General features: G+C 35.8%; 1 protein-coding gene across 1 annotated transcript; it reads right to left on the bottom strand.

Moving 5' to 3' along the window:
• Positions 1-97: 97 nt before the first annotated feature.
• On the bottom strand, positions 98-19,653 carry LOC142342158 (uncharacterized). Its single transcript, XM_075393361.1, has 3 exons — positions 19,156-19,653; positions 9,464-9,944; positions 98-915 (listed from the first exon to the last, which is right to left on the bottom strand). The coding sequence occupies exons 1-3, from the start codon at positions 19,452-19,454 to the stop codon at positions 451-453; spliced, it is 1,245 nt and encodes a 414-aa protein (XP_075249476.1). The 5' UTR covers positions 19,455-19,653; the 3' UTR covers positions 98-450.
• Positions 19,654-23,798: the final 4,145 nt, after the last annotated feature.

The raw sequence follows: 23,798 nt of genomic DNA, 5'->3' as shown, positions 1-23,798 counted from the left end.
GGTGCTACCTGTTTATCCCGTTTTTGAGGACGAAAAGTCAAAAGCGTCACACGAAAAATCGGTCAAGCGAAAAATCGCATAAAAAAAGACCGGCAGGACTAATATAATTGCCACAAACTTCGTTTGAGAGCAATTAAAAACGATAGAGAAAAAACGCTAGGATGCACAATTTGAGTAACCCTCCCCAATGATACCACGCCTTCTAAAAGGTTTCATGACTCGTTGGTCAAAGGTAATGTCGGTCTGTGTGATAACTTCATTAACAAATCATACCGTATGGATTGTGAAAACCCCTTGTTTCGATTCCTTGAGAACTTCTACCTGTCCTAATAGTGACCAGCGATCCAATGCAAAGTTTTCATTAAAAAGTTAAGAAGTTATCACAACTGATGTTAAATGTTTGTAAAACTAATCTACACTGTTTTAATGCTTAAACTATCGCTGTCATTACTACGCAGCAGGTGGTACATCATCCCAATTCGTTTCCCCACGAAACATAACACGGGCAATGAGTTCAGCTAAGCTCTCATCAGCGGTCAAGCCTCCCAAAATTACAGCAGTCGGGACATCTGGCATGTCACTGGGAGCAACCCGAACACCCTCCACCTCTATAACGTCATTGGGTCCAGCCAATGACTCAGTAGCTGGTCGACTGGATGATGCTGTCGAGACCTGGCCTCTGGATTCGCTACTGCTTAAGGCACCAGGGCTGCTTGTAGAGGAACTAGACGACGCAATATCTCTCAAAGGTCTCGGAGGGCGGGAAGGAAGTACTGCACTGGAGTTCAGGGAGGTAAAAGAGGCATCTGTGTGCTCTGAATCTGAAGAATTGCTAACAGGAGAATCTGTGATGCTGTCTTCGGAATTTTCAGCAGTGTCCTCACTACTGCTCGGGATTGAATTCTGGCGTCTATTCTGCAACAAACTAAGAACTTCTTGTACCAATTTAAAATTTTAGGAATCGAAAACTTCAATCTTAACAAACAATTTTAGTAAAACCTCCATAGAAAAGTCGTACTATATATTTACTTAAAGATCTACCACTAGAGCGATGTAAAAGTAGGACATATTTTATATTCAGTGCCTCAAAATTAAGTGACTAAGTAGTGCCTCCAGTCAAAACTGTTGCGAAATAGTCCCGGAGTATCAGGAACGCATGATGTTTGATTTAATAATTAGTACCTAAATTGACGATAGCAACACTCGAAGCTTATACAAAAATTCTAACTTAAAATTCGCTCTGAATAAAAACGTGCAAACCTTAAAAAAGATGCAGGTTATACTGTAAAATTAGCCGGCCAATTGCCGAAAAATAGCCACCGTTGACTTGACGCACATCGGGATTGAAACAGAAAAAAAACGCAGCGATAAAATCTGACAGAAATTTTTAAGTTTCAAAAAGTGTTTGAATTTGGCGTGTTAATTCGGTTAGATTTTACAAATATACTTAATTCAGCCTCTAAACTGAAAGCCATTAAGCCTAATAATTGTGTCAGCTAGCAATCACTTAATGACCGGGCTTTATCGGTTATATCCAACTTCTTTAGATTTCGCTCGTTTGACTGTGTCCATTACATTGCGTAATTCAATGAGCAAAACAATTTAAAGCCCATTCAGTTGAAACAGAGAGTGAGGTAAGTCACGAGTAAATCGTGACGTACGTACAATGAAAAATGATCAAATTTTAAAGCCGATTTTAAAAAATATCAGGACAACTCCTGACACATTCCAAAGAAATTTCATTCAATAAAAAACAAACTAGACATATAATGGGCAATAGGTAGATTGGGAAAACAACTTAGAAAACAATTCGATTAAAAAATGAAACAAATTAGCAAAAATTAGAGTCAAATTGCAGCGTGTGAACAAAAATCGACAAATTTTGTTCAAGTACCGTATTTTTCTCACTCTACTTTGAAATTGGAGTGAAAAAATTCACGCCGCAAAACCACTGCTTTTTCGCTTAACTTCCTGTTTTGGCGTCACGAAAACGACTTCTCCAATTTCATTTCAAAAATCATGAGAATGTGTCAATAGTTCTTAAAAAAAAGACAGCCCTCCAAAACAGTACGAACTTTGAAATCTAACAGAAGGATAGCGCGAAATAATAGACCTTGAGAGGCCGACGGCGGCTATTAAACGTCACCGATTAGCGTCGGAAGAAGTGCTCTCAAAGGACTAGGTTAAAATCAAGTCCATTGCAGCCTGATTTAATTGAGGGAGGGGGAGTAACTGAATTTACTAAGGGGGGCTTCAAATGTCATTAGAGTTTATTTGGGGCTTCAAAAGACGTCGAGTAAGCTAAAAAATTAAACGAATTTCATTGCTTTTTAGTTGACTTTTAGTGGTGAACGGCCGTCACTTGAGTTCAGCAGGTTAAAATTGTGAATGAGAGAAAATTTTGATCACACAAAACGAAACTCAATTGCGCAAAAGTCACTCTAAAAGTCCAAGCGGTCAAGCAAAAATTTGCAAACAACAAAAACCAAAACGTTTAAAATAACTTCTTTAAACTTCGTAAGAGAGCAATTAATCACTCTAGTTGAGACCTGACGGCTAGTTTGCAAAATATCAGAATTCTGCATAGGAAAAACAAGATTTGGCAAGGTAAACAGTTATCCTTCAAGTAGTAAAAAATTCAGAAAGATGAAGTGCTTTCTTGTAATATATCGCAAGATTCTTTGATTTCGCTCCAGTCGAGCTGTTCTCATTTGACCTCATTACGACGCAGAGGTATACCCAAATCGTCAGGGGTATCTCGTGTTCGTTTTTACTATGTTAATACATTGAAAATGGAACAATAGTGCGGAAAATAGCTACTTTAGAAGAAACCAGCAAAATGGAAGGGAAATTAGCAACCCGTGTTCCCAAAAGTGTCCTAATCCTAGCCGCGAAATACAAGTACAAACTTTATAACCTATTTTTCGCACGGCTTGTATCACGCATCTGCTCCATTTATGTATCCATTTTTCGCACGCAATGTAGCTCGATTTCGCATATAATCCGCAATTAAGCCTAACTTAATTACTACTTATTTAATTAAGCCTAACTTATCACTACTAGTAGTACTTTATTACTACTTTATTACTACTTATAGTACTTTATAACTACTTATTACCACTTATTAGTTTTATTTATTACTACTTAATTAAATCGGCCATTCCCACATTGATATACAAAGCCTTTGACGTGCGAGGGATTTTTCAGAAACAAATCAGTTTTTGTGGTTGCATGTATTTAAAGCACTTTAAAGCTTTGAAAGCTTCAACTAAATCTTTATTAAAGTGCTTATTGCATGCTCAAAATGCGCGCGAATAATAGATACCTAAATTGAGCGGAAACATGCTACAAGACTTCTAACCTACTTTTCATTCCGAATGTTCTTTTATTTCGCAAAATTGGCGGATTCCCTTTTGCGAAAAGTAAGATACAAAGGATGTCTCCTAATTTTTTTCATTGTATGCATATAATTTTCGAGCCAATTTTACTAAGGCGGAATTTTTGGGGTATACATCTGCGTCATAATGCTTTTTCTCGCGTCACCTTTCATTTCATTGAGATTTATAAGTGATAAAGTTGTTTTGAAATATTTAAATGCATTGAGATAATCGAAAAGTGAATTTGAAGAAGAAAGACTGAATAAGAGTCAGCTGAAAAGTAAGCAGTTTCTGTTCTATTGAAACTATACCCAATTGCGAGTCTCAGAAACCTTGTTAAAATATTATTCGAATAAAAACAATTTTTTTACTGTTCTTTGCCAAAGAAGTATTCTAATTCTATTTTTTTTATGAAAAGCAGCTTTTCACCCTTATGTATGCTTTTGGAAAAATATAACAGATCATTCCTGTTAAGTTAGAGCTTTCGTTCTAAGCCCATCTTGCAGGAACTCAGCAAGCTGAATGTATTATTTTCAAATCGATGTATTGTTTTGTAGATAACCACTTCAAATCGACCACGCCAAAAATTCCTCAACAATACTCAATATTTCAAAGTTACTACGAAACTTAGTTAATTTTCCTAAAGTGCTATTTAACGGTCGGACAATTATGATCAAAAGTTTCTGAACAAATTCTTAGATACATTTTGCGTACAGCAAAAGAAATGCATATGATCAATTAAAGATCGCAGATCCCTGAATAAAAACAATAAAGCTTTCTTGAGCAACAAAAAATGTTTTGTGTCTCCGTAGCTTCGATTACATTTCAATATCGCTTTTAAACGACATAAAAGCATATACAACAATTCATTAATTTTATAGTCAGCCTCGGCAAACAACCTTTTAAAACACCACTCTTGTAAGGAGTTTTTATGTTGGCAAAAAAACAGGAACAATAATCGGTTGATGAAGATTCCCACTTAAAACTTTGACAGTAGATAGTCTTCAAATGGTTTGAGATTAAAAGAAAATTTTGAAATTTTGTCTAATTGATGGTAAAATTTGGTTATAGATAATAAAAATTATCTTTTGTTCAATTATAACAGATGATTGTCTCTCAATACAAAGCAAAGGAAAAAGAAGGATAAGACGGAAAATTTCACTGGTAAAGGCAGAAAAAATTGAACGGTCATAAAGGCCTCCGTTACTTTTTCAATTTTTTATTCTTTAATTCACAGGTATCAACCATTTGTGCGCAGTCCTTTTACAGCATTTTTTTTAAACGGCGAAAGATTAGCACGGAGGTAACTCGTGTCATATCAAAACATTCCCAGAAAATAACGCAGAACAGAAAAAAATCCAATTAATTCAGCAACTATTTTTTATCGAAGAAAATGCGTTCCTGTCGTTTTTTCATCTTCAACGATTTTTTTTTGGATTTATGGAATACGGTGGTGATTTTCAAGTTCAGAATTCCCAAAACGATATGTTCCATAATGATTGGAATCCATTAGATTATCGCAACTTAGAGGAAGAAGGCTCAAAAAATTCGAAGGCGAAAAAAACATTCAGACCCATAAAAAAAAAACAGCTCAATAGTAAGAAACCATAACATTGGTTCAAGTCCCAGGTGAGCCAAAAAATTTCACTAAAATAACTGAATAAATAACATTAACATTGCATATATCAAACATAGCCGGCCGATCTCTAGAAAATAGTGCAAAAAACATCATCGAGATAGAAGACAAATAGCTGCCATACAGAAAAAAAAGATTGATTTTCAATTATCACTATTTTTAAATGAATTTTCAGACACTAATGTCTTTCAAAAACCTAGAGCTACAATTATAACGATTTAAAGATCTGCAATCAAATTCAATAACAGTTTGAATTCTCAAGTAAAAGTGAAAGCAGAAGCCATATTATGAGTTTGGTTAAGTCATCTACGTTTTAAAATTTCAGACACGATTTAACTAACTATGTATGGCAATTGCGGTACAAATGACGTCGCGCGAAAGAATTCTGTAGAGCGGTAAAATCAACCAAAAGTTACATTCTGACTTCTCGGCGCGTGATCAATTTGTCGCCGCAAAATAGGGAAGACGACGATTTTAAAAAATAGGAACATAATCGACTAACGTCGGGCAAATTGCTCTCAAACGACCTGCGAGAGGTTGGATTCGTCAGTAGGAAGCCAAGGTTTAGTGAGGCTAGCTTTAGCTAAATTGAAGGGGCTCGAGGTGAGGGTAATAGATGATATCACGCCACAAAACAGCAGCTAAGTTCGGCATCAAGATATATATATATATATATATATATATATATATATATATATATAATATATATATATATATATATATATATTATATAAAGAGAAAGCTAGGAATATTCTCCATGATGAGATTCGACTCTCAAGTTTCTTGTTTTCTAGCCTTGTTCGTAAGAAAATCATATAGAAAACTGAAAAGTGCAAAATTTAAAAAAAGCCTCTAGATTTTGCAGAGAAAAAAAATTCAAAACCATTTTTTTGTCATAACCATCTTTTTGTCTCTCCCATAAAACCCATCTGCGAGACTTTAAAAGTTTCGTTGGCCAGTAAGGATCGTTAAACTCAGAAAAAAAACAAAAATCATCAAAAACTTTTAAATGCAAATTTTAAATCTTGCTAAAATTTATGAAAATGATAACTTCTGAACCATTTCATTGTCTCAAGAGACTATCCAGTATCCCTATTCCAAGCCATAAATAGTCTCACGGGCTCATAAATATCCATATTCTCCGAACATAATTTTCCAAAAATTAAAAAAAAATTTAAACCTCATCAGAAAATTTCTTAAAACTCGAGTCAGTAAAATATTGGAAACCATTCAATTAACTCTAGAAACTACGCAGCAGATCATCATCAAACCTCGGAAGAGGTCCTGAGCCCCTGGTGCAGAAAAAAATTGAAAACAAATTCAATAAACTTGAAAAAATTAATCATATTTGTAATAAAATCTTGATGAACATTCCATTTTATCTAGAAGCTATGCAGTAACCTATTATCAAAATAAAGAGGAGTTTCCTTGGTTCCTCTGAAGATGAAGAAACCTAACAAATGACAGCAAATTTCAAAAAACTTGAAACAAATTGCAAGATTCATAAAAAAAATTGCTATCAATTGTAATGTTAAAAAGTTGAGAACTAATGCATCGCCGATAAAAATTTTCCAGTTAACTTCCCGATGTTAAAAAAGCTAAAATTCGCGATGTTAAAATGCTAAAACTCGCGATGTTAAAATCTTGAAAAATTCGATTACATCTAGGAACTATACAGCAACCTATTATCAAACCCTAGAGGAGATTCCTGGGCACTTGAGCCTGGAGAATCCTAAAAAATGACAAAATTTTGCAAAGACCTCGAAAAAATTGCAAGTTTAATAAAAAATTGCTGAAATTTGTGATATTAAAAAATTGAAAACTATTCAATGGCCAATAAAAATCTTTCAATATTTTATCATCAAACCATAAAGGAGCTTTTCTGACCCCTGAGGCTGAAAAAACCTGAATAATGACACTAAATGTCAAAAAATTGAATAAAACAGCAAGTTTTGTAGGAAAAAAATGACAAAACTCGTGATCTTAAAATGTTGAAAACCATTCCATTCCCACTAAAAACTATGTAGTACCCTATAGTCTAACCCCTAAACTTTTTCCTTGACACCTAGGGCTTGAAAAACTCAAAAGACAAATTTAAAAAACTTAAAAATTATGTACTAAATTAGTATACATTTGCGCGTTTTTGTCTGGATTACCGAAACATATAACTCTTAAAATGGTCATAATAAATACTTTTGTCTTGCGAAAGACCTTTATCAACTTTAACCAGCCGCAAAGACTGGTCCAACAAAAAATTTTAAAAGATCACGAAAAAACACGAAAAATTGCAACATTTAGGGCTCAAAAACTCCTAAAAACGAACTTTTAACCTTAAACTACGGCCTTTCCAATAGCTTCCACACACTGAGAACTTAAAGGGCTCTTAAACACGGCTAAGGGACTCTAATGAAACTTAATGCCCGCTGGGCGCTACCTGTTTATCTCGTTTTTAAGGACGAAAAGTCAAACGGGTCAGACGAAAAATCGGTCAAGCGACAAATCGCATTAAAAAAAGACCAACAGGACTAATACAAATGCTACACACTTCGTTTGAGAGAAATTAACAAGCCTTCAACTACAATCCACAGAAAAAAATCTAAAAACATGGTTTTCAACAATTTGTAAAAAATCTCATCTAATTATCATTAAAGCGCGCACGAAGCCACACAAAAAATCACTATCAGGAAAAAATTAAAAGTTTTCGTTTCCCATTTATTGACGCGGAAGTCAAAAAGACGCGTGACTAGATATACTGAATTCTTTAATCACATCATACAAAAGCAATCACACAGTTACAAATACCATTAGCACTCAATTGAAAACATTAAATAGGTTCTCTTATGCTTTATTACAATACCAACGGGACCTCTAATTTTTGAGACTGTGACAAGACTACAAAAAGAATCCAGTCAAATTCATAACAATTATTAGCTGTCAACAGCAGATATTAAAGAGGTTCAATTGTGTCTCAACAGAAACTCAAAGACGCTTTTCATTAACACACTCGCTTTTTTGCTCGCTTTACTATACGTTTTTTTACTTCAATGTTACTACAATCATCCACTCTAATTTCTCCACTCTAAGAAAAAAGTGTAAATAAATTTTAAATAGAGCCCCGGCGTCCAAGGAGTCTAAGGAGTCCAAATCCTTCGGATTTTGAAAACCACGAAGAGACCATTAATAGCCTCGCTATCGCTTCGCGTATTATTAAGAGAGAGAAAAGAACAAATTCACTAGATACAAAAACCACTAGGTAGTAAAAATTTGATATCGAGAAAAACTACAAATACAGCCGGCAAATTGACGGAATAGCTGCGGAAGAATAGACTTGCGTGCCATATAATAGAGATAGAAACAGATACAGATATAAGTTGAAAAAGTTATCGACGCCGCTCAAAAAGCTATGAAACAAAACTAGCAATAAATTAAATATAAAGCTTGTTAAAATTCAGTGCACAGAAACCTTTTCATTAGGGACCTTTATTACACATGAGTTCCTTACACTAACTCAAATTAAACTTTAAGTGCGAAGTAAAAACTAAAAGTGCAAAGTTTCAAAGTTAAAAAGTCATTTTGAGTGAGGTAAGTCACGTATGATCAAAATCTAATCAGGCAAAAACATTTGCTAGAGAGAGTGAGAAATGACGTCACGCGCGCAAACGCCGTTAGTTCGAGGAAAAAGTTATATTCAGAAAATTTGATATTTTGAGCTTTGCCTTGTGAACGAAAATGTAAAACGAAAAAGAGCGTCAGACGACGAAACAAAAAAAAACATAGCAGGACAAATCCTGACGTAGAATTCATTGACTAAACGAAAAACTGGACCTAGAGCAGACTATGAGTGAATTGGAAAAACCATTTCTAAAAAAGAAAAAAAACAGAAAATCAATGTCAAAATGCCGCATGTGAACAAAAAACCACTACGAAAAATGGGAATTTGGTTCAGACATAAAACTAGGCCTAGAATAAACAATGAATGGATTGGGAAAACCATTTAGAAAAAAATCCGATTAAAAAAATCGAGAAAACAGTAAAAATGAAAGTGAAATTGCGGCTTGTAAACAAAAAACCACAATCGAGAAAGCGAATTTTGTTCGAACACCGTTTTCTCACTCTACTTTAAAATTAGAGCAAAAAAATTTCACGCCGCAAAACCACTCGCTTTTTTGCTCCATTTCCTGTTTCGGCGTGACCAAAATCACTACTCCAATTTGCCTTCAAAAATCATAAAAATGGGTGAACTGATCTTAAAAAAAGACAGCGCCCCAATACAATTCAAATTTTTTGAATTGTAAAAACCAAGATGACCGCAATATAGCTCTGCTCAGCTTACAGCTTAGCAGCTATAAAAAGATTTACAAGAGCACAAAAAGTTATCGTTGGACAATGCCTCTTGAATAAAGCTCCTCAAAATCACTATTTCATCAATTTTTTAAGCCTTGTGACCTACCTGGTTCGTGGGAGGAATCAAAAACAGCCTCTGTAGCTCGCTGAGGAAATCTGTAGCCTCCTCCCAAGACCCAGCTGCAACTGCTGCGACATTATTTTGTTGTGTTTGTGTCTGTGCCTCCCTTTCTGCAGTGTTTGTATTTGCTGCATTGTCTCCCTCACGCCCAAAAACAACTCTAATATTTGCTGCAAAGCCTCCCGTACGTTCCAGTTCTGGGTTCAATCCTCGCGACCTTTCTTGCTGTTGCCTGTTTGAATTATTACGTTGGGCAATGTTTCGCTGATTGTATACTTTTCTGAAAATTCTCTTGTATTTATCCACAAATGCTTGCAGGGACATTTCTTCGCCAGAAACCATTTCACATGTTAGTTCTTCACGGTCGCATTCGAGTACTTCACGTGTTGAAGCAGAAGCACAATCGTAAAAGGCAGACAGAATTGATTGCAACGCAACATCGGTGACAAGTTTGCTAGGCTCGCTTCTAAACAGACAACAGCATTATGAAATACACTACATATTATGGAACTTAATTTATAAAATCAAGGTTGGTCTTGTGGGTAACAGTTCAGGAGATCACCGTATTTATCTAGACTTAAATATGAATACTAAACTTTTCATATTTAAGTCTAAATATGAAAAGTTTAGTGGGTTTCCTTTCCTCTCACGTCCTGAATAATTTTGTGTATGATTCCACGAAAATTTCAGAACATTCATTGAGCTCCCCGTTTACACAGTTGTGCTAAGAAAAAGTTGTGCTAAGAAAAGCTCAGAAAAACTACTAGTGGGAGCTCAAATCAATTGCAGCCTGCTTCAATCTGGGGGGGGGGGGGGGGGAGGGAAGGGGAGCCTAAATGGGACTAGGAAGTTCAATATTGGGCTTCAAATAACCACATTAGAGGTTGACATATACCACTACTATGATGTAAATTTAAAAAATGGCACCAGTTTCGGCGCACTTTTCATTTGACTTTTAGTATTAAATTAACGCCAACTGAGTTCAGCTGCTTGAAATTGTGATTGAGAGAGAATTTTAGATCACGCGAAACGAAAAAAGTCAAGGGCGTAAAAGTCACTCAAAAAGTCAAAATTGTCAAGCGAATATTTTGCATAAAAAAGACACACGTTGAAAAACATGACCGACTAAACGTCGGAAGAACTGCTCTCGAACGACTTCTGGGAGCTCCAATCAATTGCAGCCTGCTTCAGTCGGGGGGGGGGGGGGGGAGGAGGAAGGAGGGAGGGGGAGCCTAAATGGGACTAAGAAGTTCAATATTGTGCTTCAAATAACCAAATTAGAGGTGGACATATACCACTATTATGATTTAAAGTAAAAAATGACATCAGTTTCGGCGCACTTTTCATTTGACTTCTAGTATTAAATTACTGCCAATTGAGTTTAGTTGCTTGAAATTGTGATTGAGAGAGAATTTTAGATCACGCGAAACGAAAAAAGTCAAAGCCGTAAAATTCACTCGAAAAGTCAAAATTGTCAAGCGAATATTTTGCATAAAAAAGACATGTTTACAAACATAACGCACTAAACGCCGGAAGAATTGCTCTCGAACGACTAGTGGGAGCTCCAATCAATTGCAGCCTGCTTCAGTCGGGGGGGGGGGGGGACGAAGGAGGGAGGGGGAGCCTAAATGGGACTAAGAAGCTCAATATTGGGCTTCAAATAACCAAATTAGAGGTTGACATATACCACTATTATCAATTAAAGTAAAAAATGATATCAGTTTTGGCGCACTTTTCATTTGACTTTTAGTATTAAATTGCCGCCAATTGAGTTCAGCTGCTTAAAATTGTGATTGAGAGGGAATTTTAGATCACGCAAAACGCAAAAAGTCAAGGACGTAAAAGTCACTCGAAAAGTCAAAAATGTCAAGCGAATATTTTGCATAAAAAAGACATGTTTACAAACATAACGTACTAAACGCCGGAAGAATTGCTCTCGAACGACTAGTGGGAGCTCCAATCAATTGCAGCCTGCTTCAGTCAGGGGGGGGGGACGAAGGAGGGAGGGGGAGCCTAAATGGGACTAAGAAGTTCAATATTGTGCTTCAAATAACCAAATTAGAGGTGGACATATACCACTATTATGATTTAAAGTAAAAAATGACATCAGTTTCGGCGCACTTTTCATTTGACTTCTAGTATTAAATTACTGCCAATTGAGTTCAGTTGCTTGAAATTGTGATTGAGAGAGAATTTTAGATCACGCGAAACGAAAAAAGTCAAAGGCGTAAAAGTCACTCGAAAAGTCAAAATTGTCAAGCGAATATTTTGCATAAAAAAGACATGTTTACAAACATAACGCACTAAACGCCGGAAGAATTGCTCTCGAACCACTAGTGGGAGTTCCAATCAATTGCAGCCTGCTTCAGTCGGGGGGGGGACGAAGGATGGAGGGGGAGCCTAAATGGGACTAAGAAGTCCAATATTGTGCTTCAAATAACCAAATTAGAGGTGGACATATACCACTATTATGATTTAAAGTAAAAAACGACATCAGTTTCGGCGCACTTTTCATTTGACTTCTAGTATTAAATTACTGCCAATTGAGTTCAGTTGCTTGAAATTGTGATTGAGAGAGAATTTTAGATCACGCGAAACGAAAAAAGTCAAAGACGTAAAAGTCACTCGAATAGTCAAAACTGTCAAGCGAATATTTTGCATAAAAAAGACATGTTTACAAACATAACGCACTAAACGCCGGAAGAATTGCTCTCGAACGACTAGTGGGAGCTCCAATCAATTGCAGCCTGCTTCAGTCGGGGGGGGGGACGAAGGAGGGAGGGGGAGCCTAAATGGGACTAAGAAGTTCAATATTGGGCTTCAAATAACCAAATTAGAGGTTGACATATACCACTATTATCATTTAAAGTAAAAAATGATATCAGTTTTGGCGCAATTTTCATTTGACTTTTAGTATTAAATTACCGCCAATTGAGTTCAGCTGCTTAAAATTGTGATTGAGAAGGAATTTTAGATCACACAAAACGCAAAAAGTCAAGGACGTAAAAGTCACTCGAAAAGTCAAAATTGTCAAGGGAATATTTTGCATAAAAAAGACATGTTTACAAACATAACGCACTAAACGCCGGAAGAATTGCTCTCGAACGACTAGTGGGAGCTCCAATCAATTGCAGCCTGCTTCAGTCGGGGGGGGGGGGGGGGACGAAGGAGGGAGCGGGAGCCCAAATGGGACTAAGAAGTTCAATATTGTGCTTCAAATAACCAAATTAGAGGTTGACATATACCACTATTATGATTTAAAGTAAAAAATGACATCAGTTTCGGCGCACTTTTCATTTGACTTCTAGTATTAAATTACTGCCAATTGAGTTCAGTTGCTTGAAATTGTGATTGAGAGAGAATTTTAGCTCACGCGAAACGAAAAAAGTCAAAGGCGTAAAAGTCACTCGAAAAGTCAAAATTGTCAAGCGAATATTTTGCATAAAAAAGACATGTTTACAAACATAACGCACTAAACGCCGGAAGAATTGCTCTCGAACGACTAGTGGGAGCTCCAATCAATTGCAGCCTGCTTCAGTCGCGGGGGGGGGACGAAGGAGGGAGGGGGAGCCTAAATGGGACTAATAAGTTCAATATTGGGCTTCAAATAACCAAATTAGAGGTTGACATATACCACTATTATCATTTAAAGCAAAAAATGATATCAGTTTTGGCGCACTTTTCATTTGACTTTTAGTATTAAATTGCCGCCAATTGAGTTCAGCTGCTTAAAATTGTGATTGAGAGGGAATTTTAGATCACACAAAACGCAAAAAGTCAAGGACGTAAAAGTCACTCGAAAAGTCAAAATTTTTCAAGCGAATATTTTGCATAAAAAAGACATGTTTACAAACATAACGCACTAAACGCCGGAAGAATTGCTCTAGAACGACTAGTGGGAGCTCCAATAAATTGCAACCTGCTTCAGTCGGGGGGGGGGGGGACGAAGGAGGGAGGGGGAGCCTAAATGGGACTAAGAAGTTCAATATTGTGCTTCAAATAACCAAATTAAAGGTGGACATATACCACTATTATGATTTAAAGTAAAAAATGACATCAGTTTCGGCGCACTTTTCATTTGACTTCTAGTATTAAATTACTGCCAATTGAGTTCAGTTGCTTGAAATTGTGATTGAGAGAGAATTTTAGATCACGCGAAACGAAAAAAGTCAAAGGCGTAAAAGTCACTCGAAAATTCAAAATTGTCAAGCGAATAATTTGCATAAAAAAGACATGTTTACAAACATAACGCACTAAACGCCGGAAGAATTGCTCTCGAACGACTAGTGGGAGCTCCAATCAATTGCAGCCTGCTTCAGTCGGGGGGGGGGGGACGAAGGAGGGAGGGGGAGCCTAAATGGGACTAAGAAGTTCAATATTGTGCTTCAAATAACCAAATTAGAGGTTGACATATACCACTATTATGATTTAAAATAAAAAATGACATCAGTTTCGGCGCACTTTTTATTTGACTTCTAGTATTAAATTGCCGCCAATTGAGTTCAGCTGCTTAAAATTGTGATTGAGAATTTTAGATCACGCAAAATGCAAAAAGTCAAGGACGTAAAAGTCACTCGAAAAGTCAAAATTGTCAAGCGAACATTTTGCATAAAAAAGACATGTTTACAAACATAACGCACAAAACGCCGGAAGAATTGCTCTCGAACGACTAGTGGGAGCTCCAATCAATTGCAGCCTGCTTCAGTCGGGGGGGGGGGGGACGAAGGAGGGACCGGGAGCCCAAACGGGACTAAGTTCAATATTGTGCTTCAAATAACCAAATTAGAATTTGACATATACCACTATTATGATTTAAAGTAAAAAATGACATCAGTTTCGGCGCACTTTTCATTTGACTTCTAGTATTAAATTACTGCCAATTGAGTTCAGTTGCTTGAAATTGTGATTGAGAGAGAATTTTAGATCACGCGAAACGAAAAAAGTCAAAGACGTAAAAGTCACTCGAATAGTCAAAACTGTCAAGCGAATATTTTGCATTAAAAAGACACACGTTTACAAACATAACCGACTAAACGTGGGAAAAATATCTCTTGAACGACTAGTGGGAGCTCTAATCAATTGCAGCCTGCTTCAGTTGGGAGTGGGGGAGGGGAGCCTAAATGGGACTAAAACGTTCAATAGTGGGCTTCAAATAACCACTTTAGAGGTTAACATATACCATTATTAAGATTTAAAGTTAAAAATGACATCAGTTTCGGCGCACTTTTCTTTTAACTTTTAGTATTAAATTGCTGCCAATTAAGTTTAGCTGCTTGAAATTGTGATTGAGAGAGAATTTTAGATCACGAGAAACGAAAAAAGTCAAAGGCGTAAAAGTCACTCGAATAGTCAAAACTGTCAAGCGAATATTTTGCATTAAAAAGACACACGTTTACAAACATAACCGACTAAAGGTCGGAAAAATATCTCTCGAACGACTAGTGGGAGCTCCAATCAATTGCAGCCTGCTTCAGTCGGGGGGGGGACGAAGGAGGGAGGGGGAGCCTAAATGGGACTAAGAAGTTCAATATTGTGCTTCAAATAACCAAATTAGAGGTTGAAATATACCACTATTATGATTTAAAGTAAAAACTGACATCAGTTTCGGCGCACTTTTCATTTGACTTCTAGTATTAAATTACTGCCAATTGAGTTCAGTTGCTTGAAATTGTGATTGAGAGAGAATTTTAGATCACGCAAAACGCAAAAAGTCAAGGACATAAAAGTCCCTTGAAAAGTCGAAAATTGTCAAGCGAATATTTTGCATAAAAAAGAAAAAAAGACATGTTTACAAACATAACGCACTAAACGCCGGAAGAATTGCTCTCGAACGACTAGTGGGAGCTCCAATCAATTGCAGCCTGCTTCAGTCGGGGGGGGGGGACGAAGGAGGGAGGGGGAGCCTAAATGGGACTAAGAAGTTCAATATTGTGCTTCAAATAACCAAATTAGAGGTTGACATATACCACTATTATGATTTAAAGTAAAAAATGACATCAGTTTCGGCGCACTTTTCATTTGACTTCTAGTATTAAATTACTGCCAATTGAGTTCAGTTGCTTGAAATTGTGATTGAGAGAGAATTTTAGATCACGCGAAACGAAAAAAGTCAAAGACGTAAAAGTCACTCGAATAGTCAAAACTGTCAAGCGAATATTTTGCATTAAAAAGACACACGTTTACAAACATAACCGACTAAACGTGGGAAAAATATCTCTTGAACGACTAGTGGGAGCTCTAATCAATTGCAGCCTGCTTCAGTTGGGAGTGGGGGAGGGGAGCCTAAATGGGACTAAAACGTTCAATAGTGGGCTTCAAATAACCACTTTAGAGGTTAACATATACCATTATTAAGATTTAAAGTTAAAAATGACATCAGTTTCGTCGCACTTTTCTTTTAACTTTTAGTATTAAATTGCTGCCAATTAAGTTTAGCTGCTTGAAATTGTGATTGAGAGAGAATTTTAGATCACGAGAAACGAAAAAAGTCAAAGGCGTAAAAGTCACTCGAATAGTCAAAACTGTCAAGCGAATATTTTGCATTAAAAAGACACACGTTTACAAACATAACCGACTAAACGTCGGAAAAATATCTCTCGAACGACTAGTGGGAGCTCCAATCAATTGCAGCCTGCTTCAGTCGGGGGGGGGGGGGACGAAGGAGGGAGGGGGAGCCTAAATGGGACTAAGAAGTTCAATATTGTGCTTCAAATAACCAAATTAGAGGTTGACATATACCACTATTATGATTTAAAGTAAAAAATGACATCAGTTTCGGCGCACTTTTCATTTGACTTCTACTGAAAATTACTGCCAATTGAGTTCAGTTGCTTGAAATTGTGATTGAGAGAATTTTAGATCACGCAAAACGCAAAAAGTCAAGGACATAAAAGTCCCTTGAAAAGTCAAAATTGTCAAGCGAATATTTTGCATAAAAAAGACATGTTTACAAACATAACGCACTAAACGCCGGAAGAATTGCTCTCGAACGACTAGTGGGAGCTCCAATCAATTGCAGCCTGCTTCAGTCGGGGGGGGGACGAAGGAGGGAGGGGGAGCCTAAATGGGACTAAGAAGTTCAATATTGTGCTTCAAATAACCAAATTAGAGGTTGACATATACCACTATTATGATTTAAAGTAAAAAATGACATCAGTTTCGGCGCACTTTTCATTTGACTTCTAGTATTAAATTACTGCCAATTGAGTTCAGTTGCTTGAAATTGTGATTGAGAGAGAATTTTAGATCACGCGAAACGAAAAAAGTCAAAGGCGTAAAAGTCACTCGAATAGTCAAAACTGCCAAGCGAATATTTTGCATTAAAAAGACACACGTTTACAAACATAACCGACTAAACGTCGGAAAAATATCTCTTGAACGACTAATGGGAGCTCTAATCAATTGCAGCCTGCTTCAGTCGGGAGTGGGGGGAGGGGAGCCTAAATGGGACTAAAACGTTCAATAGTGGGCTTCAAATAACCACTTTAGAGGTTAACATATACCATTATTAAGATTTAAAGTTAAAAATGACATCAGTTTCGGTGCACTTTTCTTTTGACTTTTAGTATTAAATTGCTGCCAATTAGGTTTAGCTGCTTGGAATTGTGATTGAGAGAGAATTTTAGATCACGCGAAACGAAAAAAGTCAAAGGCGTAAAAGTCCTTTGAAAAGTCAAAATTGTCAAGCGAATATTTTGCATAAAAAAGACATGTTTACAAACATAACGCACTAAACGCCGGAAGAATTGCTCTCGAACGACTAGTGGGAGCTCCAATCAATTGCAGCCTGCTTCAGTCGGGGGGGACGAAGGAGGGAGGGGGAGCCTAAATGGGACTAAGAAGTTCAATATTGTGCTTCAAATAACCAAATTAGAGGTTGACATATACCACTATTATGATTTAAAGTAAAAAATGACATCAGTTTCGGCGCACTTTTCATTTGACTTCTAGTATTAAATTACTGCCAATTGAGTTCAGTTGCTTGAAATTGTGATTGAGAGAGAATTTTAGATCACGCGAAACGAAAAAAGTCAAAGGCGTAAAAGTCACTCGAATAGTCAAAACTGCCGAGCGAATATTTTGCATTAAAAAGACACACGTTTACAAACATAACCGACTAAACGTCGGAAAAATATCTCTTGAACGACTAGTGGGAGCTCTAATCAATTGCAGCCTGCTTCAGTCGGGAGTGGGGGGAGGGGAGCCTAAATGGGACTAAAACGTTCAATAGTGGGCTTCAAATAACCACTTTAGAGGTTAACATATACCATTATTAAGATTTAAAGTTGAAAATGACATCAGTTTCAGTGCACTTTTCTTTTGACTTTTAGTATTAAATTGCTGCCAATTAAGTTTAGCTGCTTGAAATTGTGATTGAGAGAGAATTTTAGATCACGCGAAACGAAAAAAGTCAAAGGCGTAAAAGTCACTCGAAGAGTCAAAACTGTCAAGCGAATATTTTGCATTAAAAAGACACAGGTTTACAAATATAACCGACTAAACGTCGGAAAAATATCTCTTGAACGACTAGTGGGAGCTCTAATCAATTGCAGCCTGCTTCAACCGGGATGGGGGGAGGGGAGCCTAAATGGGACTAAAACGTTCAATAGTGGGCTTCAAATAACCACTTTAGAGGTTAACATATACCATTATTAAGATTTAAAGTTAAAAATGACATCAGTTTCGTCGCACTTTTCTTTTAACTTTTAGTATTAAATTGCTGCCAATTAAGTTTAGCTGCTTGAAATTGTGATTGAGAGAGAATTTTAGATCACGAGAAACGAAAAAAGTCAAAGGCGTAAAAGTCACTCGAATAGTCAAAACTGTCAAGCGAATATTTTGCATTAAAAAGACACAGGTTTACAAATATAACCGACTAAACGTCGGAAAAATATCTCTTGAAAGACTAGTGGGAGCTCTAATCAATTGCAGCCTGCTTCAACCGGGATGGGGGGAGGGGAGCCTAAATGGGACTAAAACGTTCAATAGTGGGCTTCAAATAACCACTTTAGAGGTTAACATATACCATTATTAAGATTTAAAGTTAAAAATGACATCAGTTTCGGCGCACTTTTCTTTTGACTTTTAGTATTAAATTGCTGCCAATTGAGTTTAGCTGCTTGAAATTGTGATTGAGAGAATTTTAGATCACGCGAAACGCAAAAAGTCAAGGGCGTAAAAGTCACTTGAAAAGTCACTCAAATCTTTGAATATGATTTAATTCAGCACAAAAATCATATTCGAAGATTTATATTGCGTCATTAATTCTTTGCTCTGTCTCAAAACTTTGAAAAAACCTACAATCACTGAATTGAAGATATAGTAGACCTTGATACGACATGAGAAAGTTTTTTTAAATTGTTCATTATGAGAATCGGCGGTCTCCGAACTTAAACGGAAGCTGCAAAAAGAAATTTTTTAATTGCTCTTGAACGAAGTTCATAGCAATTATTGTAAACGCGTGTGTCTTTTTTATGCAAAATTTTCGCTTGACAATTTTGACTTTTCTAGTGACTTTTACGTCCTTGACTTTTTGCGTTTCGCGTGATCTAAAATTCTCTCTCAATCACAATTTCAAGCAGCTGAACTCAATTGGCGGCAATTTAATACTAAAAGTCAAATGAAAAGTTCGCCGAAACTGATGTCATTTTTTTACTGATGTCATTGAAAAATCAAACCTGCAGCATGGACATGATCTTTTTCTGATGAGCCATTTGCTAATACAGCTATTACAGAAGACGTGTGAGCAAGGTATCAACTGAATTGGCTTCCTGAAGAACAGCATACACACTGAACACGTAACACTGTTCGAAATCATGTCTAACTTCAAATCTCGTGTCAGGTTCGAGTCAACTAGACTCATCGGATCTTTCGACTTGGCTCGCTTTCCATGTCGGCTCAATTCACCACTTAGCCGCCCTGCTTCCTCTGCTTTTTGTTCGAGAGCTCGCTTCTTGCTTCGTGTGGTCATTGGCATTTTTGAGAAACAATGTCTATTCTTATAAATACTAAATGACAAAATAAAGTGTTTGAAAGGCTAGAAACTATAGACTGTGTCGTCAAAACTAAATCTGAAACAAAAGCCGGAAAGTTAACAATATAGTTCAATTTGAAATCAAATTTTGAATCAGGAAGCAAAAACTACAATAGTAAAACGGCAACCGATTTACTCAAACAGCAAACAGATATTAGGAAGAGCCGCGACGAAATGTCACTACAGCCTGCTCCCTCGGAATCAAGAATGTTCGCATGTAGGACGAGTTTACTTGAAAAATTTGGAAATGAATCAATTAATGTAAAGATTGGAAATGGATCAGGAATAAGAATGTAATTTGGAAATGGATCAGGAATAAGCAGGAAAACTTGCATCCCACAGTCACACCTAAATAGTTTAAAACCCATTTAAAATTGTGCGTACTTCAGCTCTCGAAATTAAATTTCCAGATTCAGGCCCAGTTTTTGCTATACGCAAGGAGAAAAAGACTTAGGAAGAGCAAGGAGGAAACTCAAATATATTAGACGGCATTTCAGTCGAAATAATAAAGTGTCTCGAAAGCTTTAACCTACACTTCGCTTTTTGTCGATTATCAGAAGCTATACAACAAAGCTATACAAAGCTATACTACATATTAGACTCTAGTTTTGATATGAGTTTAGTAGTAAAATGACATTTAGCTGTGCAACTTTGGTTCAGCTGCTGCAAATTCGGAAAAAAGGTCGACAATAATTATGCAAAAATTGGAAAATTAAACGCCAAAAAAGCCTCCAGAAAAAATCGAATAGGGCACGGACAAAGAGCATAAAAAATAGTTGTATGGATTCAGGACCGCTGATCAATGGTGCAATGAAATCCTCACTTATCTTAAATTACAATTGTTTGAAGGGAAAGTAGAAAAATTATGTAAAAAAACTTGGAACTTCGTAATTTTCTGTCGCTAATGATAAATTAGAAATAAATTTTGATAATTGCCAGATTACAAGTATTTCTGGAAATCACTAGGAGAAAATATTCAACAATTTTTAAAAACTGGAAAAACAAAAATTTCAATCAAAAGTTTCATAAAATTTCCGTTGTTAGGCGAAAAATAAACGACTTATTTGGTTTCAAAAAAGAAATGCAAAGAATATTGGAACCCTAACACAAAATTTTAAAAAAATACTTCGTTAACATTCATTTCGGAAACTGTGATAATCACTTTTTGAGCTTATTTTATCACATAGTTGAGCAAACTCGATAGGAAACCGCATAAAACAATGTATGAAAACATACCTTGAAATAATTGATTTCGTATCTGTTCAAATTTTTTGACAAATCGAAAAATCAACAATTTCAATTGTTAATAGTATTAGAAAATTTTGAGAAAACTGTGATAACCTGCCTTTGCAGCTGTTTAAGGTAATATTTCATGAATATATCAGCTATTCAAGTGGTAAACTTGAGCTTGTCTGTGCGCCTATTTTTAAAATAAATTCAAATGACAAAAAATATTTGACGAAAAGATACCGGTAAAAATGGAAAACCATGGGGGACTTTTACTGCCACCAGTTTACTTCTATTAGTCCACTATCCTATAGTTCAACAGAAAAATTAACCAAATTTCGTAAATATTTAAACTTTTACGTTTTCACAAAAAAATGGCTCTCGCTGGCTCCTACTTTACATGGATTTAAAAGTTCAGGGGCTAATTCGCAAAAATTGTCAATTTTCTGTTTTTCTAGATTAGTGAAGAAACCTCAAATTCAAAAACATAACTGGCAGATTGCCGGAATAGCTGCAAAACAGATTTGCGTGCCATATAATACAGATAAAAACAGAGAAATATTAGTTGAAAAAGTTATCGATGCCGCTCAGAAAAATATGCAAAAACACAAACAATCAGCGATGAATTAATCAGGCTTGTTGAAAGTCACTCCGCGAAGCTTTTAGGAGCCTTTACTGCACACAATCGTTCCTTTGATCTTGATCTAAATCACATTATACTTAAATTTTAAAGTGCAAAAGTCATTTTTATAAAGTGAGTCAAATCACGTATGATCAAAATCCAATCACGTAACTGACTGAAACACTTACTAAAAAAAAAGCGCCAGACGAGAAAACAAAAGAAAGAGCAGTACCAGTCCTGACATTCAATTCAAGGAATTTTCATTGACTAAACAAAAAATTAGACCTAGAATGGACTATGAATGCATTGCAAAACCCATTTAAAGAAAATAGAACAGTAGAAAAAAGTAACAACGAAGTCAAATTGCCACATACGAACAATAAACCAATAGCGAGAAAGCGAATTTTAATTCAAACACCCTTTTCTCACAAAAATATCAGCCAAAAGAACAGCCTCGAGTAACAAACAAAACAAATACCAAGACGTCCACGATAGTAAACAAAACGCTAAGAAATCGAACAATTCCACTTCTTTTCTTTTAGAAAAACTGTTTTCGAAATTATTATTCCCAACATCATCCACGCCAAAAAACTTTGACAAAATGAGAGTTTTGACAGCAAACACCAACTATGTAGAAAATCACTGATGACAATAAAAGGACAACACAAACGACATTTAGCAAACATTATCTTTACGAATGTTATTGAAAAAAGTGGCATCAAAGTCAATGAGACACTCAACTAAAACTTGAATATCTTCCACTGCTATTGCACTGTCTATCAATTCAAAAAAGATACCAACTTGAAAAAAAAACAATTCGGAGAACGCGCGACAAAGAAATGCAAATATCAAAAGTAATCATTATTGAAAAACAAAAGCTGTCGTAGCCAATAGAATAATTAGCTATAAACTTAAAACGTCACATAGATCAAATGATGCCTAATTGGAGAACAAGTAAGCCCTATCAAATAGACACTAACCGACAGGTCAAAGAACAAGTATAAAAACAGTCAGAATCCAAAAAAATCGAACAATTTTTCGTCTCGTTTCAAAGTCGTTAAAACTTGCAGCTTTGAATTCAAAAAACAATATAAACCCAAATACGCCTTGATCAAAGTGAACTATTATCATATAGTGGACGCACATCGGGATTGGAACAGAAAAAGAAAGAAGAGATTAAAATTGACAAAATTTTCCCAAGTTTTCCTAAGTTTCAAAAATTGTTCTAATTGAGGGTGCAGTTTCAGTTAAATTAATATCTACACTTACTTCAGCTTCTAAACTGAAGGGTAATAAGCCTGATACTAATAGAAGCTAACAATCGCTCTAATGAACTTTGATAACCTAAGGCACTATGACTTGATGACCGAACTTTATCGGTTTAACCCGTTTCTTTTGATTTTGCTCTTTGACATTGACCGTATTCACTACATTGAGTAAATCAGTGCGAGAAAGAATTTGGAATCCATTTAGTTGAAAAAGTGAGTGAAGTGCGTCAGAAGCCAAATGTGAAAATCGTGACTTAAGTGATTAAAAAGTAATTAGAATTAAAAAAAAACAGCCCGACCAGTCCTGAAATACAACCCAAAGAATTGAATGAAATACTGAGAACTAATGAGAACCTGATCAGCAGATCAATTGAACAATCCCAGCAAAAAGAAAATCTCAAAGTTGAGAAACTAAAATAAAACAAATTGAATAAGAAAATAATCATGGATAAAACTCTTGAAGCTTTAATCATGAAGGCCAAATATGATACAATTCAATATACTCATTTACTCCACCAAAGGTAGATAAACTTGAGAAATTTGACCAACGCTTCAAAAAACGCTTCAAACGGCAATAAGATGTTCAAAACTATTTTTTGGTCTGGGGTATTCTGCCATATAACCCACCTGCAAGATCTACAAAGACTTGTTGGCCAGTAAAGATAGTTAAACTCAGAAATGGCAAAAAAATTTAGAATTAAAAAACAATTAAAAATTTTAACAAAATAATGATAAAACTCGTGATATTAGCATCTTCAGAACTGTTTCATTTTCTCCAGAAACAATAAAGTATTTTTATTTAAAACCCTAAATAGTTTCACTGGCTTATAAAGGTCAAAAAATTTGGAACCTATTAATTTTCAGAAATATTGAAAAAAAAACAATTTTTATCAAAATATTACAAAAACTCATGTTATTTAAAAAAGATAACCAATCCATTACCTCTAGAAAAATGTGCAGTTACTTATTCATTGCCACTAGAAACTATGTAGTAACCTAGTATTAAACCGTAGAGGAAATTCCGTGGCCTTTGATGATTGAGAAACCTAAAAAATGACAAAAACTTTCAAAAAACTTGCAAGTTTTATCAAAAAATTGCAAAAACTCGTGATGTTAAAATGTTTAAAAACCATTCCACTAACACTAGAAACTAAGCAGGTTTCTTGACAC

The sequence above is a fragment of the Convolutriloba macropyga genome, chromosome 7 (genome assembly GCF_964194025.1).
Source record: "Convolutriloba macropyga chromosome 7, txConMacr16.3, whole genome shotgun sequence".
Classification (NCBI taxonomy): domain Eukaryota; kingdom Metazoa; phylum Xenacoelomorpha; order Acoela; family Convolutidae; genus Convolutriloba; species Convolutriloba macropyga.
The sequence above is the reverse complement of the archived record's forward strand: the minus strand, read 5'-3'. Positions and strand labels throughout refer to the sequence as shown.